Source organism: Lactuca serriola, chromosome 8 (assembly GCF_051521515.1).
Source record: "Lactuca serriola cultivar US96UC23 chromosome 8, Lser_US96UC23_V15, whole genome shotgun sequence".
Classification (NCBI taxonomy): domain Eukaryota; kingdom Viridiplantae; phylum Streptophyta; class Magnoliopsida; order Asterales; family Asteraceae; genus Lactuca; species Lactuca serriola.
In genome coordinates, this window is record NC_136415.1 from 110673269 (window position 1) to 110690863 (window position 17595).

A 17595-nucleotide genomic window follows, 5' to 3' on the forward strand; every position below is an offset into this window, starting at 1 on the left:
TGGGATCGTATAGTCCTCTGTTTAGATATTATGCTGACAATTCTATGGAACCAATTTTTCAAGCATTTGGTTTCTCGATCTCCGATTCATTTGACATAGAACTTAATCGAACACATCAATTCAGTTCTGACCGGGCCCGACACATAAGTCAAATCAAATCATCGAGCGGCCGAAATATCGCTTTTACCCTCTTAGGATAAAAGTAACAGATAAACTTCGACTTATATGCATTTACTTATTCATTAATCAACTATACACAACAATGCGTTTTATAACATCAAGTTATTGATGCGGTTTTGCATTATCAATGTACAACCAATTAACAAATAACAAACCATATATCTTGGTTTTATGACCATATGATATTATCGTCTTGCGATCACCCTCTTTATCACATTCCATAAGGTGATTCCAGCAAGCGCGGGTTTGTTCCAATGCTCAAAACTAGTTCATAAGCACTCATGAACGTTGCAGCAACCTTTTGCTATGTCTAATACCATTTAGACAATCTACACACCAATTCATGACAATCTTCATTCATATCTACTTCCAACATATGAATGATTGTGGACAATTTGAATAATTCGATTATTCTTAATAAACTCAATTATTCTGGAAGTCAAAACATGCAAAGTGAAACAATAGTTAAACAATTAACATTAGGCAGTAACATTACTCATAAATAATACTCTTTTATTTAATCATCAAATGTTAATTACATTTATCTATTACACGTTTCCAATACTATCTAATCTATACTACTATCATCCTTCAGCCCAATACTTCTAGCATGCTGTAAGTGCTTAACCCTGCTCAGTCCCTTCGTAAGCGGATCTGCTGGGTTATCTTCTGATGATATCCTCTTTACCACGAGTTGTCCTTCTTCTACACGATGTCTAATAAAGTGCTATTTTCTGTCGATATGTCGAGATCTACCATGATCCCTCGGTTCCTTGGTCAAGGCAACCACTCCTTCATTATCACAGAAAATCTCCATGGGCTCCTTTATGGCAGGTACAACTCCAAGATCACCGATGAAATTCTTCAACCATATTGCCTCCTTCGACGCTTCGCTCGCTGCAATGTACTCTGATTCACACGTTGAATCAGCTACGGTTTCTTGCTTGGAACTTCTCCAAGTTACTGCTCCTCCATTCAGGGTAAAGACCCAGCCCGACTGCGAACGGTAGTTGTCCCTGTCGGTCAGAAAGCTGGCGTCACTATACCCTCGCACCTTCAAGTCATCACTCCCTCCGAGGACTAAGAACCATTCCTTCGTCCTCCGAAGGTACTTAAGGATATTCTTGACGAAATACAATGGGCTCTGCCAGGGTTCCCTTGATATCTACTAACCATGCTCAAAGCAAAGGCTATATCAGGGCGAGTACAAGTCATAGCATACATGATTGAGCCAACTGCGGAAGCGTATGGAACTCGGCTCATTTCTGCTATTCCAGCTTCGGTACTCAGACTTTGAGTCTTACTCAGCTTGGCATTACTTTGTATCGGTAATTCTCCCTTCTTTGAGTTTTCCATACTAAAACGTTTCAGTACTTTATCTAAGTAAGTGTTCTGACTAAGTCCTATTAGTCTCTTACTTCGTTCTCTCACTATCCTTATTCCCAGAATGTAGGAAGCCTCTCCGAGGTCCTTCATAGCGAAGCACTTCTCGAGCCAGGACTTAACCTCTTGCAGAGTCGGGACGTCGTTTCCTATGAGTAGTATGTCATCGACATACAGAACGAGGAAGCTTGCTATACTCCCACTGGCTTTGACATATACGCATGATTCATCTTCGCTTCATACAAATCCAAACTCTTTGACTTTCTCATCGAAACAAAGATTCCATCTGCGAGACGCTTGCTTAAGTCCATAAATGGACTTCTCAAGCTTACACACTCTATTTGGATGCTTCGGATCGACAAAACCCTCTTGCTGAGCCATGTAAACATCCTCAGCCAACTTCCCATTAAGGAAAGCGGTTTTGACATCCATTTGCCAAATCTCATAATCATGAATTGCGGCAATAGCTAGCATCACTCTAATAGACTTTATCTTTGCAACTGGTGAGAAGGTCTCATCATAGTCAACTCCAGGAGTTTGAGTAAAGCCCTTCGCAACCAATCGCGCCTTATATGTGTGTACGATTCCATCCACGTCGGTCTTCTTCTTGAAGATCCATTTGCACCCAACGGTCTTACGTCCGGGCACATTATCAACCAAATTCTAAACTTGGTTGTCATACATGGACTGGATCTCGCTGTCCATTGCCTCTTTCCATTTCGCAGACTCCGGGCCTGCCATGGCTTCCTTATAGCTATTAGGTTCATCTAGATTTATCAGTGTACCATCACTAATATACGTATCCCCTTCGGTAGTAATATGAAAACCATAAAACTGGGGTTGAACTCTAACTCTTTCGGAATGTCTAAGAGGTAATGACTCGTCAATCGGTTCAACCGGAGTTTCCTCCTCGGGTTGAGTGCCAGCGGTAGAGGTTCCTTCATCTATCAACTCTTGAATCTCTTCAAGCTCGATTTGCCTCCCACTATCTCCTTGGCTTATGAGTTCTCTCTCTCGGAAAACTCCTCTCCTCGCAACAAAGACAACATTGTCCTTCGGTCTATAGAAGAGATATCCAAAGGATTTCTGCGGGTAGCCGATGAAAATACATCGCTCACTACGAGGTTCGAGCTTGTCGTGAGTATCTCATCTTACGAAAGTCTCGCAACCCCAAACCTTGATATGTGCTAACGAGGGATCTTTCCCTGTCCACATCTCGTGAGGTGTTTTGGCAGCCTTCTTAGTAGGGACTCGGTTAAGGATGTGGGCGGCATTCTCTAAGGCATACCCCCAGAATGAGATAGGTAGTGAAGCACGACTCATCATAGAGCGAACCATGTCTAACAAGGTTCGATTACGCCTTTCTGCCACACCATTCAACTGAGGTGTCCTAGGTGGCGTCAATTGTGAAACTATTCCACACTCCTTGAGATAGTCGTGGAATTCAAGACTTAGGTACTCTTCTCCACGATCGGATCGAAGCATCTTGATTTTCCAGCCCAATTGATTCTCCACTTCATTCTTGAACTCTTTGAACTTTTCAAATGTTTCTGACTTTTGCTTGATTAAGTAGATATACCCATATCTACTATAGTCATCGGTAAAAGTCACATAGAAGCGGTTTCCATCCTTCGTGGTTGATCTAAACGGTCCACATACATCGGTATGTATTAGGTCCAATAGACCCTCACCCCTTTCACATGTACTAGTGAAGGGTGACTTAGTCATCTTTCCAAGCAAACAAGACTCGCATGTGTCATCTTCCCTAAGGTCGAATGACTCCAACACTCCATCCTTTTGGAGTTGGGCTATGCGCTTCTTGTTGACATGTCCAAGACGACAATGCCACAAGGATGCTCTATCCATACCATTGGAAGAATCCATGCATAAAACATCATTTCCTAAGTTATCTACAATCATAACAGTTTCATGAATTCCATTACACGGTATTGCTTCAAAATATAAGACACCATTTAGATAAGCAAGAATAGAACCATTCTCATTATTAAAAGAAAATCTAAAACCTTGTCTAAACAAACCATGAAATGAAATGATGTTTCTTGCCATTTCTGGCGAATAGCAACAATTTTTCAAATCTAAACATAAACCATTCCTAAGCACTAAAGAATACACTCCAATCTTGGTCACAGGCGACGATCTTCTGTTCCCCATGATTAGATTTATTCTTCCATGCTCCACATCCCTATTTCTTCTTAGTCCCTACAATTCAGAACAAATGTGGTAACCACAACCGGTATCAAGGACCCAAGAAATAGCATGAGATGAATCATTAGATTTAATTGTGTATATACCTGCGAAAGACGGCTTGATCTTTCCTTCCCTGATGGCTTGCAGGTAGTCTGGGCAGCTTCTCTTCCAATGCCCTATTTTGTGTCAATGATGGCACTCTGCCTCTTTTGGGTTAGGGTTAGGCTTAGCGGGATCAACTTTGGTCCCACTAGAATAGGAACCATCTCGGGACTTTCCCTTGCGGTGGCTCTTAGACGGAGCCTTCCTCTTCTTGCCTCTTCCTTGCCCAATGGCCAAAACAGGAGCAGCGGGTGGATTGGGAGTGGGTGCAACAGACTTGTCCTTGAGGTTGCTTTCAGCAACCCTAAGGAGACCTTGGAGCTTACTTAGGGTGACCTCTTCTTTGTTAATGTGGTAGGTCATCCTAAATTGATTGTAACACGGAGGCAAAGAGTGAAGCACCATGTCGATCGCCAAGTCTTCCCCAAAGTCAACATTCAACTTGCGAAGGCGATTGACATACCTTTGCATCTTTTGCAGGTGCACAGTTAGAGATTCTCCATGACCCATTTTGGCGGAGATCATGTTAATGAAAATCTCGTAACGCTCCTGCCTCCCGTTTTGGTGGTATCTCTCCAACAAGTCTTGGTGCATTTCGTACGGATACATGTCCTCATAGGACTTTTGGAATTCAGCGTTCATTGTGGCTATCATGATGCAATGAACCTTCGTTGCATCACGTTCATGAGTCTCAAAAGCAGTCATTTCAGCCGGAATAGCGATTTCTGGGTTGATCTTCTCGAGCTTCTCATCGAGGACATACTTTTTGTCCTCGTAGCGAGCAATCGTGCGAATGTATCTTATCCATTCGCTAAAGTTCGTCCCATCGAAAGTCACCTTTTGGAAAAGGCTCATCAATGTGAACGAGCTAGCAGCAGCGTTGTTTGCGTTCGACATCTACAAATAGAAAGTACAAAGATAGATTAGATTTTGAATCCCTAATTATCACCCAATAAGAAAAATTAGGGCTAGGATCCAACAACAATATTTACATATTAGAAAAGGGATGCCGTAATCTAACATGAAAACAATTTGAAGGTAAGTGAATGACGATTCACTAATTCTCCATCACGAAGACATAACTTTAAGTTCTAAATGTATTGAGAATTCCTAGGTTTGGATAAGATTCATTGAAACTTTTCAATGGCATGTTTAAATCTCGATATGCCCCTTTCGTTTGTGACTGGGATACCGAGGATCACAAAGTGGGTGTGAATTACCATGCAAATTCACATGGTGCCTTCATTGTAACAATCACCTATTCGATGTGTCGGTAAACCACACACGCTCCATCGAACTATGATAAACAATGAATCACCATTTGCCACCTTTTCTTAGAACCAATTAGTGTGCCGGTAAACCACACACGCTCCACTAACTTCTTAGCAAGGGTGCAAAGTGTAATTTCATGGGATTGCATCAATTCACTTTTCCTAAAGTAACTAGGATTGGGAATTTTGAAAAACATGTAGTTACTTTGTATTTCATATTATACTTTTAATGAAGAGATGAGGTTGCCCTATCCTACCCGTTCGGCTAACGACCCTCCACCGATCAAGCAAGCGGTGGGTGTGAGTGTACACCTATTAAGCGCCATTTTATAGGCAGCAACCTTATACCCACCTTATAGACCGGCTTCGTGAATGAGGCCTACTAACGGTAAGACTAGCATTTTAATCATACATATATATATATATATATATATATATATATATATATATATATATATATTAATCTTGTAATATTATAGTAGTATAGGGTTGAATTTTAAACTTGTAAAATTCTAGGGTTTGAAATTTAAATTGTCTAAATTAATCTTTTAATCACAAAACATAAATTTCAAAACTTGAGGGCAAGTTTTAAACTTTTCAAAACATAGGGGATCAAATAACAAATAATCTAAATTAACATTTAATCACATAATTATCCATATTTGATTTATTTAATAATTTCTTGCAAAACAATTTACCAATTTAATCAAAATAATTAATCAATTATCACATAAGGAAATAAATATTTTATTAATTGATAAATATCTTCAATTAGATCAAGAATATACTCATATATATATATATCATAAAATCGGATTTATATTGATCTAATATGATAAAGGCAAGTATCTCAAATATAAACAACAAGAAATCCCGATATTTGCTCTTTCTGACGCTTGGACTCGCCGAATTCCCCAATGGACTCGCCGAGTCGAGCCTACTCGCCGAGTCCACTATGGGACTCGCCGAGTCCATTAGACAGAAACATAAAATTCAAATTTAGCAAGCATCAAACAAGCAACCAATGCATCAATTCAATAGAAACCAATCTAGGCTCTGATACCACTGATGGGTTTTGGCCATATGAACATTCCTATGTGCACATGCAAACCCTAATGCTTGGATCTAGGTTTCTCTAATTGAACATACATTGAATCCAAGACTTCTAATGGCTAATAGAGTATAATAACAATAAGAAATCAGAATTAGAGGTTTACCTTGAATCACTTGCTTGATCTTCTTGTCCTTGGAGCTTTAGAGTCACAATTGTTACTCCTCTAATGGCTTACAAACACCAACTAGCAAGAGGATGATTTGAGAGAGAGGAGAGGGAAGAGAAAATCGGCCAGGGTTTCTTTTCTATCAAGAGTATTGATTTCCCTTGACCCTTAAGGTCTATATATACTAGTGAGGCTCCTAGGGTTTCACCCTTAAACCCTAATTGGATAAATTAGGCCCTAAGCAATCCAATACCCTAAGTGATAAGCTCTTGGACGAATTCTAAGCCTATTCTAAGCCCTAGAAATCGTCCACCCCTTATCCATAAGGGATTATATCCCAAAGTATAACTATCATACAATTGACACTTTTATGTCCCTTTATTCAATTAATCTCTTTAAGTCACCAAATTAATTCTTAATTAATTTATGACTTATATTAATCAAATAATAATAATATTATTCCTTATATTATTCTCATAATATATTAATAATATTTCTTCTCTCATAATAAATCATCCTGTCAAGTTGCTATGGTGAAGGCAACCCAAAAGGACCATGCACAACCGGGTCAAATACTTGCCTAATATAGTTGCAGCCTTAGACACTATTCCAACAGCTTTGTGAGCTTAACTACCCCTTCTTTTCTGCTACGCTTGTGTACTGTGATAATGTCAGTGCCATTTATTTGTCCATCAATCTGATTCAGCATCAACACACAAAACACATAGAGATCGATATTCACTTTGTGCGTGACAAAGTTGTTATGGGTCAGATTCGTATCTTGCATGTCCCATCTTCGTCTTAGTATGTTGTCATCTTCACCGAAGGGCTTCCTTTGAATTTGATTCTTGACTTCAAATCCAGGCTGAAAGTTCGCTTTCAAACTCCTGTTCTGACTACGAGAGGATGTTAGTTGTACATATTTATTGTACTCTATATATTTATGTTGTAGTCTTTTATTGTATGGCTCAGGGAAAATGACTTATGAAGGTAACTAACTATTTCAATTGTCCATATATAGGTAATGTTCTTTTTTTTGTTCTCATTAATGAAACCAACTTGTTATTTATGTTCATATTTAGGTAATATGACCGACTATTACCTATTTTTTCCCGTTTTAACCGGTTGCATCAATTTTACTCACCATAATCACCTCCCAATTTTAGATTCGATTCACCAAATTGAAGATTAGAGTTTGGAGTTGAAGTTACGTGTTGAAGTCGACTTTAAGATGGGGTCCCAATCATCTACAGGTAAGTATTTAACTGTAGATGTTCATTACAGTGGAGTATTTGCCCAAAATCCGTTGAAATACTTAGACCTCGAAAAGATAAAAGTGTGTGATGTCAATTTTGGAGGATTTACGTATAAAGAGTTTCTTTTGTGGCTTAGTAATTTAACCAATGGAAGTTGTGATTATGTGTACTACTGTAGTAGAAAGGAAACCTTGGGTGAGAGTATTATAAGAATCGACAGTTATGCTGATTATTGGGAGTTTGTTGAAGCTACTTATACTCCTGAAGCTGAGTTGGATGTCTACATTGACCACCAAAATGATCCAATCCTTGATTGGGCTGAAAATGAGGTGTTATCAGATGGTAATTGGTATGACTTGGATGACAACGAAGAAGAGGATGACAATGAAGAAGAGGATCACAAGGAAGAAGAGGATGACAGTGATGAAGATGATAACTTGGATGATATTATGGCATATGAGCATGAAGTTGATGAAGAAGTCCATACCTTTAACAAAACTGTTGGTGACGATTTTTTATACAAACTTTCAGGTAAGCTTAGTGATGATGATCAACCTAATGATGGAAAAGATGATAAGGTTGTATCCCCTGTCCATGATGAGAATCAAGAATGGGATAAGATGGTGCCAATTCTAGGTATGAAGTTTGCAAACCCAATGCAATTGAAGCTATGTCTAACCAATTATGCAGTGAAGAATGGGTATGATTTGTCGTATGAAAAAAGTGATCATAACAGGTTACTGGTGAAGTGTTGTACAGGTAAGAAGAACAAGAAGAATAAAGTTTGTCCCTTTAGGTTGTGGGCAACCTGGATGAGCAATGAAAGGTCATTCCAGATTAAATCTTTAATTGATAACCACAATTGCTCAAGAGTCTTCAAATTTGGGTCCATTGTTACCTATAAATGGATAGGGAATCATTTCATGAATGAGATACTCCAGAATCCAAAGATGAGTGTGAGGAAATTAAAGGCTAAAGTTAGCAAGACATTTAATTTGATTGCTAGTGTGGGACAGTGTAGAAATGCAAGGATGTATGCATTTAAGGAGATAGAGGGTACTTTAAAGGAACACTATGCTAAAACTTGGAGCTATGGAGAAGAGCTAAGAAGGACTAACCGTAGATCAACAGTGAAGATGGATGTAGATGTCATGCCTGATGGAGCCACTTACTTCTCAAAGTTCTATGTATGTTTTAAAGGGTGTGAAGGATGGATGGATTAAAGGTTGTAGAAGGGTAATTGGACTAGATGGCTGCTTCTTAAAAGGTGTTTGCAGAGGTCAATTGCTTGCTGCCATAGGTAGGGATGCAAACAACCATATCTACCCTCTTGCTTGGGTTGTGGTTGCAGTTGAGAGTAAGTAAACATCGAAGTGGTTTGTTGACCTTCTCCTTGATGACATTGGAATGGGAAATGGACATGGGTTGACATTAATATCAGACCAACACAAAGTAATGATTTTATATGCTCTCTTTATTTAATACTTGATTTATATGAAGTTTATGTTTTGTTTGTAATGCTGATAGGGATTACTTGAGGCTGTCATGGAAAGGGTACCTGCAACAGAGCATAGACAATGTGCCAGACACATATGTGCTAACTTCATGAAAAAATTCAAGGGTCAATAGTTCAGTACACTTTTCTGGCATGCTGCTGCTTCTACTACCCATGCTAAATTTGAGCAGCATATGAATGAAATCAAGAAGATAGAACCACTTGCCTATGATCATCTAATGGAGAGGGACCCTAAAACTTGGAGTAAATCATTCTTTCAGACTGATAGGGCATGTGATGCATATGAGAATGGTGTTTCTGAAAGTTTTAACTCAATCATTGGAGCTGCCAGGAAGAGACCTCTAATCACTATGTTAGAGAAAATTAGAATTTATGTGATGGAGAGACTTTGTAGACAAAAAAGTAAGGGGAATTCTTGGGGAGACTTAAACATATGTCCTGCCATTAGACTGAAATTGTCCAAGATTAAGCAACTTCAAAGGTTAGTGGTTGAATACCTTATATATATATATATATATATATATATATATATATATATATATATATATATATATATATATATATGTCTGACATTCAATTGTATATACTTACATTTAAGTGTGTGTGGACATATTTTAGAGAGTTGTACCATCTGGTTATCAACAATTTGAAGTGAGACTTTTACATGATGCATATGTTGTAGACCTTGGTAAGAAAACATGTGGATGTAGAGGCTGACAATTAACTGGTTATCCTTGTGTACATGCATATACTGCAATTTCAAACCTCAATAGGGATCTAGAGGACTATGTATCACCATGGCTGACCACAACAATGTTTTGTAATGCCTACATGTACACCATTAAGCCACTAAATGGTAGTGATATGTGGCCTGATGTGGATTACATCAAACCATTGCCTCCTCAAAAGAGAAGGATGCCAGGAAGACCATCAACAAAAAGGAAAAGGGATCAGATTGAGAGTGAACTAAAGGGCAATAAGCATACAGTCTCAAAAAGGGGAATTGTTATAAGATGCAACATATGCAGAGAATTAGGGCATAATAAAGCAAAATGTCCTCAAAAACCAATTGGGGAATCATCTAATCCAAAGCCAAAGTCAAAAAAATAAAAAAGCCAACAAAAAGGTATTTATCCTCCTTTACCTTTTGATTACATTATAACAACTTCTAATTCTAACATTTGAATTATTTCATAACAGGTAAAGTGAAAGTTGAATTAAATCAAGAAGTTGATGTGGAAAGTGATAGTGACAGTGAAGTTCAAAGGGAGCCTGACAGTGAGGTGGAGTCTTATGAAGTTGATTTTGAAGAAGGTAATCATACATATGAAGATGTAGACCAACCTGAGGTTGAAGTTGAAGAACAGGTTGAAGTTGGAGGGGTTGAAGCACTTGTTGAAGTTGAAGTTGAAGAAGGTGAATACCAGGCTGCAGTTGTAGATCAAGTAGAAGTTGATGCTGAAGGACAGGGTGATGGTCAAGAAGGTGAAGAACTTGAACTTGAAGTTCAAGATCCAGTTGGACAAGATGACCAAGGACAGGCTGCAGTTCAAGATCCAATGGAAGAGGAGCATATGATGGAAGTACCAGCATTTCAAGTTCTATAGGGAAAGAGAAGAAGGAAACCTTTAGAAAGAATCACAAAAATTCAAATAAGAAAGAAGTGGGAGGGGAAACATGGGAGTAGTGGTGAAAATCCAATGGAATTGGAATAGAATTTGACAATTGGTTATTTTTTGGCATCATTGACTGGGAATCTTTTGTGTAGTAATATGTGTAACTTTTGGACTTGTGTCTAGTCATATGTGTTACTTTTGGAATCTTGTGTGTATCTTTTGACAGTAATGCATGTGTAACTGTGTTAAATTCCAATGTTTTGTAAACAATGTTTCTTGGGAATCCAATGTTACATTCCCATGTTAGATTATATTACATCCTAATGTTTCAATGTATACCATTCCAGTGTTTAATTATTTTTCATTCTAAACATGTAACAAAAACATCAGAAGCAAAAACATGTAACAAAAGTTCCATCCATTCATTACATACATAAGCATACACAATAACAGGTGGACTACATCCATTCATTACCAATCAAGTTTCAATCATGAACTACATCATTCAACCCTAATACATCATGAACTACAATTAAATCAACATTTTCACATACAATACAAATAACAAAATCAGTGCCGATTTGTGAGTAAACAACTTCCACTTGACTTTGTCCAATTCCTGTCTATTAACCAAATTGCTGTTGTTTTCTTGTTCGATCTTCATCCTACATATGTTGATTTCATTCTCCAAAGTGCAAATTTTCAAGATTAAATTACAGCTTTCTTCTGGTTTCCTCCAGTAAGGCTTTCTTCCATCTGTCCTCCCTTCATCCTCATCCAACCATTGCCAGAATTTACAGCTTGGACTTCTTCCATTCTTGAAGAAAAATTAAAAAAAAATGTTAAATTAAAGGATGAAGAAGAAGAAAGGGTATCCAACAAGATGAAGAAGAAGAAAGTTGCAACGTATTCAACAATACTGATTACCATCGAGTTTTGACAAACTCTAAATTTTCTTCAAGGGTTGTCAAGGGTTCTTGAAGTCTTCACACAAGATGGTAAGTTGCAATCACATGGATGATCAGCTTAAAATTCATCTTGTCGTTTTGAAGAATAAGATGAGGAAGAAGAAGTCATTGTCGATCTAGGGTTCACAATCAGGGGTGTAATTGAATGACTTTTTATATTGCAAACGAAGAGAATATATGCACAATGCCACGTAGGTACAACGTATTCAAGTCACGTGACAGATGGCTGCCACATAAGCAAAAACAGGTAATAGTCGGTCATATTACCTAAAAATGAACATAAATAACAAGTTGGTTTCATTAATGAGAACAAAAAAAAGAACATTACCTATATATAGACAATCGAAATAGTTAGTTACCTTCATAAGTCATTTTCTCTATGACTCATGTATAGTTAGCCCACATTCATAACCCTTAACTTATTTGTGTTATATACTTAGTGGAATTATTCAAATTATGAGAAAATAATTTGTTTGTTAACAAATATGTTCATTACTTCATTTTATTAGTATGTATTCTTGATTGTGTTCTTTTTTGTTTTAATCAAGAAGAATATAAACAATATATAAAAATGTTACCTAAAAATAAAATACTTTTCTTCTATATAATAAAAGACCAGCCAAGTTAAAAAGTAAATAAATAAATAAACCACAGGGATCGAATACGTAGAAGTTTCTAACATTACCCTTTAACCAGAGTTTTTGACCATAATAAGGTTATTGAAGAAAATATTTACCATTTTAGTGTGCTTTAGAAAATATTTACCATATTAGTATTGTTTTTATTTTTCTTTACTTTTCAGCTTTTCTTAATGGTTTTTTATTTTAAATATCTGATTTTTTTTCTTTTTTATTTTACCTTTTTACTATTTTATTATTTTTTAAATAACAGTTTTTATTTTATTTATTTTCTTTTATTACTGTTTTTTTAAATAATTTTTTTTTATGTTTTTTATTTTTATTTTTTTATTTTAAATATCCGTTTTTCTTACAAACCTTTAACCATCAAATTTTAGCCATCATAAATTAAACGTACGATATATTTTAAGGTGCAAAACTCGAACATTATACATACAATGTTTTTAAGGAAAAAAACTCATTGTTTGTTACACAAAAAAATACCACAACTAAAAAAAACTCAAACATTATTTGTCATAAAAAAATCACAATTAGCTTGAACTTTAACCAATACCAAATAATTAATTGTAAACAAAAAAAAAAAACAAACATCACGTTTTGCTTGCTAAATTATTTTATAATATATCAAAAATAAAATATATTTTCAAGTCACAAAGAAAATGTTATAATTTTCAATATCACTCAAAACAATTATCCCAAAACTATACTTGAATCCAAATATAAATTTGAATCCAAAGATAAATGAAAAAAAAAAATCCCAAAACTTATAATAAGGAGGCTTAATATCATTTTAATATGCATTGTATATAACTATATATAGCGACCATAATTATTGTTGATCCATTTATATGAATATTTTGCTAGTTAAACTCATTACCGGTGTTAGATTTAGACAATTATTTGGTTGGCATAGATTTTGTTGTTGATATGGACTTTTAAATTATTATTTGTATATAATTAAACCATCTAAAATGTTAAAATTTGGTTACTTCAAAACTTCCTAATTGCTTGATGTTGTTTTGAATCTTTTGATCACAATTCACACCAACATATGCTGATTGAAACACGGAAACAATAGACACACTGATTTGTTTAACTGTGGTGTTTTTTTTTTAACAAACAATGAGTTTAATGTTATACCTTAAAATATATTATACGTTAAAATATATTGTACGTTTAATTTATGATGACTAAAATTTGATGGTTAAAGGTTTGTATAAGAAAAATGGATATTTAAAATAAGAAACATAAAAAAAAAATTGTTAATTAAAAAGAAAAATAGTAAAAAATAAAAAATAATAATAAATGTTATTTAAAAAAATAGCAAAATAGTAAAAAGGTAAAATAAAAGAGAAAAGAAAAAAAAACAAATATTTAAAATAAAAAACCATTAATAAAACTGAAAAGTAAAGAAAAATGAAAATAATACTAATATAATAAATATTTTTCAAAATATACTAAAATGGTAAATATTTTCATTCCTTAAAAATGGTAAATATTTTTCAATCACCTTCCTTAAAAACTCCCTTTAACCATATGACAACTTGCATAACTTTGTCTAAATATTATACCTGGTGTCGGCGGGGTGACGGGAGTTATAGTTGCCTAGTTGGTGGTCCACAGCCTATTGGTTCCCGGGATCTTTTGGTCATGGGCCTAAGCCCAATTATATATATAGTTTCAGACTGATTTGCATCGTTTTCATACATTTTGATATTTGTTGTCGGCGGTTTCCAATTCCTTACTTTCTTTCACTTATTTTTTGTCCCATTTCTCCGTTAATTTTGCCAGGTGATAACATCCACATTTCTACTTTCTCCCCGATCACTCCGCTACGCTGTAAGATTTTCACACGCAGAATCTGCATTCATCTTCTATCACTCGACTTCTATTCTATATAAATATAAAATCAATTTCTAGATTTTGATCCAAATCCAAATCAAATAATGTGCTAAGCTAGATCTACCTCGGCATACTGATAACTGATCTGAAGCAACTTCGATCTTTTTCTCTTTCTTCACTCTTCAGGTTTAATGGCTAGCAAGATAGATCATGATTACGATTACTTACTCAAGATCGTCTTAATTGGCGACTCCGGCGTCGGAAAAACCAATATTTTGTCGAGGTTTACCAGGAACGAGTTCTTCCTAGAGTCCAAAGCCACCATTGGCGTCGAATTTGCTACCAGAACTCTCCAGGTTTCAATTCTTTCCCAGATCTACAATCACAAACACAATCATTATAACTTATTTAAAATTTTCTGTATTTGCTATAAGTTGGATCCATGATTTGATCACAGGTTGAGGGAAAAACAATAAAGGCACAGATATGGGACACAGCAGGACAGGAAAGGTACAGAGCGATTACAAGTGCTTATTATCGAGGCGCAGTAGGAGCTCTTCTTGTGTACGACATTACTAAGAAGCCAACTTTTGATAATGTCCAGCGGTGGTTGAATGAGCTGAGAAACCACGCCGACGCCAATATCGTTGTAATGATGGCCGGAAACAAATCCGATCTGGAGCACCTCCGAGCAGTGGATGAACAAGATGGCAAATCATTTGCTGAAAAAGAAGGCCTTTCATTTCTCGAAACATCAGCACTTGAATCATATAACATCGAGAAAGCATTTCAAACTGTTTTGACCGAAATCTATCACATCATTAGCAAAAAAGCATTAGCAACGCAAGAAGCAGTCGGTGGTGCACCTGGAAAAGGGACCACCATTAATGTCGGTGACTCTGTCTCCTCATCTGCCACCACAAAGAGCTGTTGTTCATCTTGAGAGCCAAGATTCGGTATTTTTAGTTCTTGCTTCTTGTTCTTTTACATAAAGGAAATAGTGTGAAACTGTGAATTGTGAAAGTGTATGTTTTAACTTTTAAGGATATGTTATTATTATTATTATAAAGATAAAGATTCAATTTGTGCAGTTACATGATGAACTCCGTATCTACCTTCACATAAATCTTTAACTTTGTGAAGAATTTCATTTGAATCGATATTTGTTTCGATTATTACATGACAAGATAATACTATTTTTCCCCTTGTGATTGCCCACACATGTAGATCATGAACATCATCAACTCCATTGATGCTGTTTAAATCTTTTTTCAAACTAACAACATCGAATTCACTTGGTGTGCTCTCCATTAATATAGAAATTATGTTTTTAACCATTGGTAGAGTTGTAGCTAGAGCAAAAACAGAGGAGATCAAAGTACAAACCAAATCAACCATTAACCAATCTGGTTTCACCCATATCACCAATCCAGCTATCATCACTCCAATCGATTGAATCATATCCGATATCACATGTAAATATGCCCCTTCAATGTTTATGTTCATTCTCCCACTCTTTCCTTTAGAAGTTGACTCCACCAGATTTGAACTCTCTTCTTCATTCACATCATGCCCATGATCATGATCATGATCATGACCATGGCCATGATCATGAGCATGGTCATGACCTAGCCAGATGACCATGATGAAGTTGATTACAAAACCAAAAGCTGAAATGGCAAACATCAATCCACCATTCACGTCTGATTGTTTATGAACGATTCTTTTGATTGCTTCGAAGATCAAGTACCCAGAAATGACCCAAATCATTTGTACAGATAAAAGAGCACCCAAAACCTCGATTCGACTGAATCCAAATGACTGATGTGGAGTTGCTCTCCCAACTGAAGCCCAAACAGAAACCAGAGAGATTGAGAATCCACCAATGTCAGTGAGTAAATGAGCTGCATCTGAAAGAACGGCTAAACTATTTGATTTTAAACCTCCGATAATCTCAACTGCCATAGCGATTATGTAAAACAATATGAGTCCAGAGAGCTTGGCTGTAGATCTGGATCGTTGTTCTGAATCAGAAACATTATGTTCTTGTTTGGAGAAATAGCAACAACGATCACAACAGAGTTTTTTCAGCTTCGAAGCTTTTACCATTTCCAGTTCTGGGAGATGGTGATCTGTGACTGGAATCGGAATTGCAATATGATGATGTTCCATCTACATTAGTAAATTAAGGCGATCAGATCTCATATTTTAACTTCGAATCATTCATATTTTGAACAAAACCTTAAGAAAACAATCATAACTACCGATGATTCAACAATAACATAGATCTGTTAATACTTAAGCTTCAAATCATACACCAGCAGTCCAAAAAAAAAACGATTAATGGTGTTCGGACGAGGTTCGAACTTTGAGTTTGACTCGTGGGATTGATGAATACCAACTATTATTTGATCAAATTAGCGGATTCGAGCAACATATTGAGCTTAAAATAATCGGAGAGATCAAAACAAAGATATGTAATGATAGAGCGAAATTTTGGGTTGACTTATTACCTTTGAGTATGATCTGATGAAATTGAAATGGAGAAACTTGGACGAAAACCCTAGTTAGAGTTCAGAAGTTCCGATCTGAATGAATTCGTATTAAAGGTCGCGATTGTCTCAATTTGCATTGGTCTGTTCATATGTTAATGACAATTACGAAAGGGTCATGCTATCCACACCTGTAAAACGTGTAAAACAACTTGTTTTTTGAACAATATTTTTTTCAAACTTCTAAACGTCTTGTTTTTTTAAACAAGTTTTTTTTTTTCAAACTTCTAATCTTCTAATTTCATATTTATATTAAAAAAAATCTCCCTACTTTATTCTCATATGTCATCATCTACCTCTACCCTATTTAATAACTGACATGCTTGTTAAACCATTTTTTTCTATAATCTCATGATTTGATTTTAACAATTATTGTGATCCAGTACAAATATGAAAAGAAATCAAATATTTTTTTACCTTTTATTCCTATTAATCTTCATATTCATGATCAAGACAAAATATCTAAACTAAAAAATAAAAACTTAAGATAGAAAATCAATGGATTCTACATGTCATTGTTTTATATGAATATGAATTCCTATTCTAATAAAAAAAAAATAGTTTTATTCTATTTTTGACATGTGTCATCTTATTAGGCCTCCTAATTAATGTATATTTTATTCTCCTTTTGTCATGTGTCATCTTATTATATCTCTTAATTAATGTATGCCACTTGTCAACTCCATTTCAAATTTTAAATTTTCTATTCTAATTACATTAAATTAATAATATTAGAATAAAAATTAAAATAAAATTAATACAAGTTATAAAATGACAGAATTTCACATATTTATTTAAATCAATGATTAAAATTTATATAACTAAAAAAATCTCTTAATTAAT

The 17595-nt window shown here is 35.5% G+C and overlaps 1 protein-coding gene and 1 pseudogene across 5 annotated transcripts; one reads left to right on the forward strand and one right to left on the reverse strand.

Annotated features, from left to right (window-relative positions):
• Positions 1-11192: 11192 nt before the first annotated feature.
• Positions 11193-16897, reverse strand: LOC145070246 (metal tolerance protein A1 pseudogene; annotated as a pseudogene). 4 transcript variants are annotated; one of them, XR_013689876.1, is made up of 5 exons: positions 16714-16897; positions 14325-16372; positions 13930-14246; positions 11680-11987; positions 11193-11569 (listed from the first exon to the last, which is right to left on the reverse strand). The product of XR_013689876.1 is annotated as a metal tolerance protein A1 pseudogene, transcript variant X4 (transcript). The 4 variants fall into 4 exon arrangements; XR_013689875.1 differs by having other exon boundaries at positions 13930-14251; XR_013689874.1 differs by having other exon boundaries at positions 11680-11946; positions 13930-16372.
• LOC145070247 (ras-related protein Rab2BV-like) lies at positions 14392-15294 on the forward strand. Its single transcript, XM_079017183.1, has 2 exons — positions 14392-14556; positions 14658-15294. The coding sequence occupies exons 1-2, from the start codon at positions 14392-14394 to the stop codon at positions 15141-15143; spliced, it is 651 nt and encodes a 216-aa protein (XP_078873309.1). The 3' UTR covers positions 15144-15294.
• Positions 16898-17595: the final 698 nt, after the last annotated feature.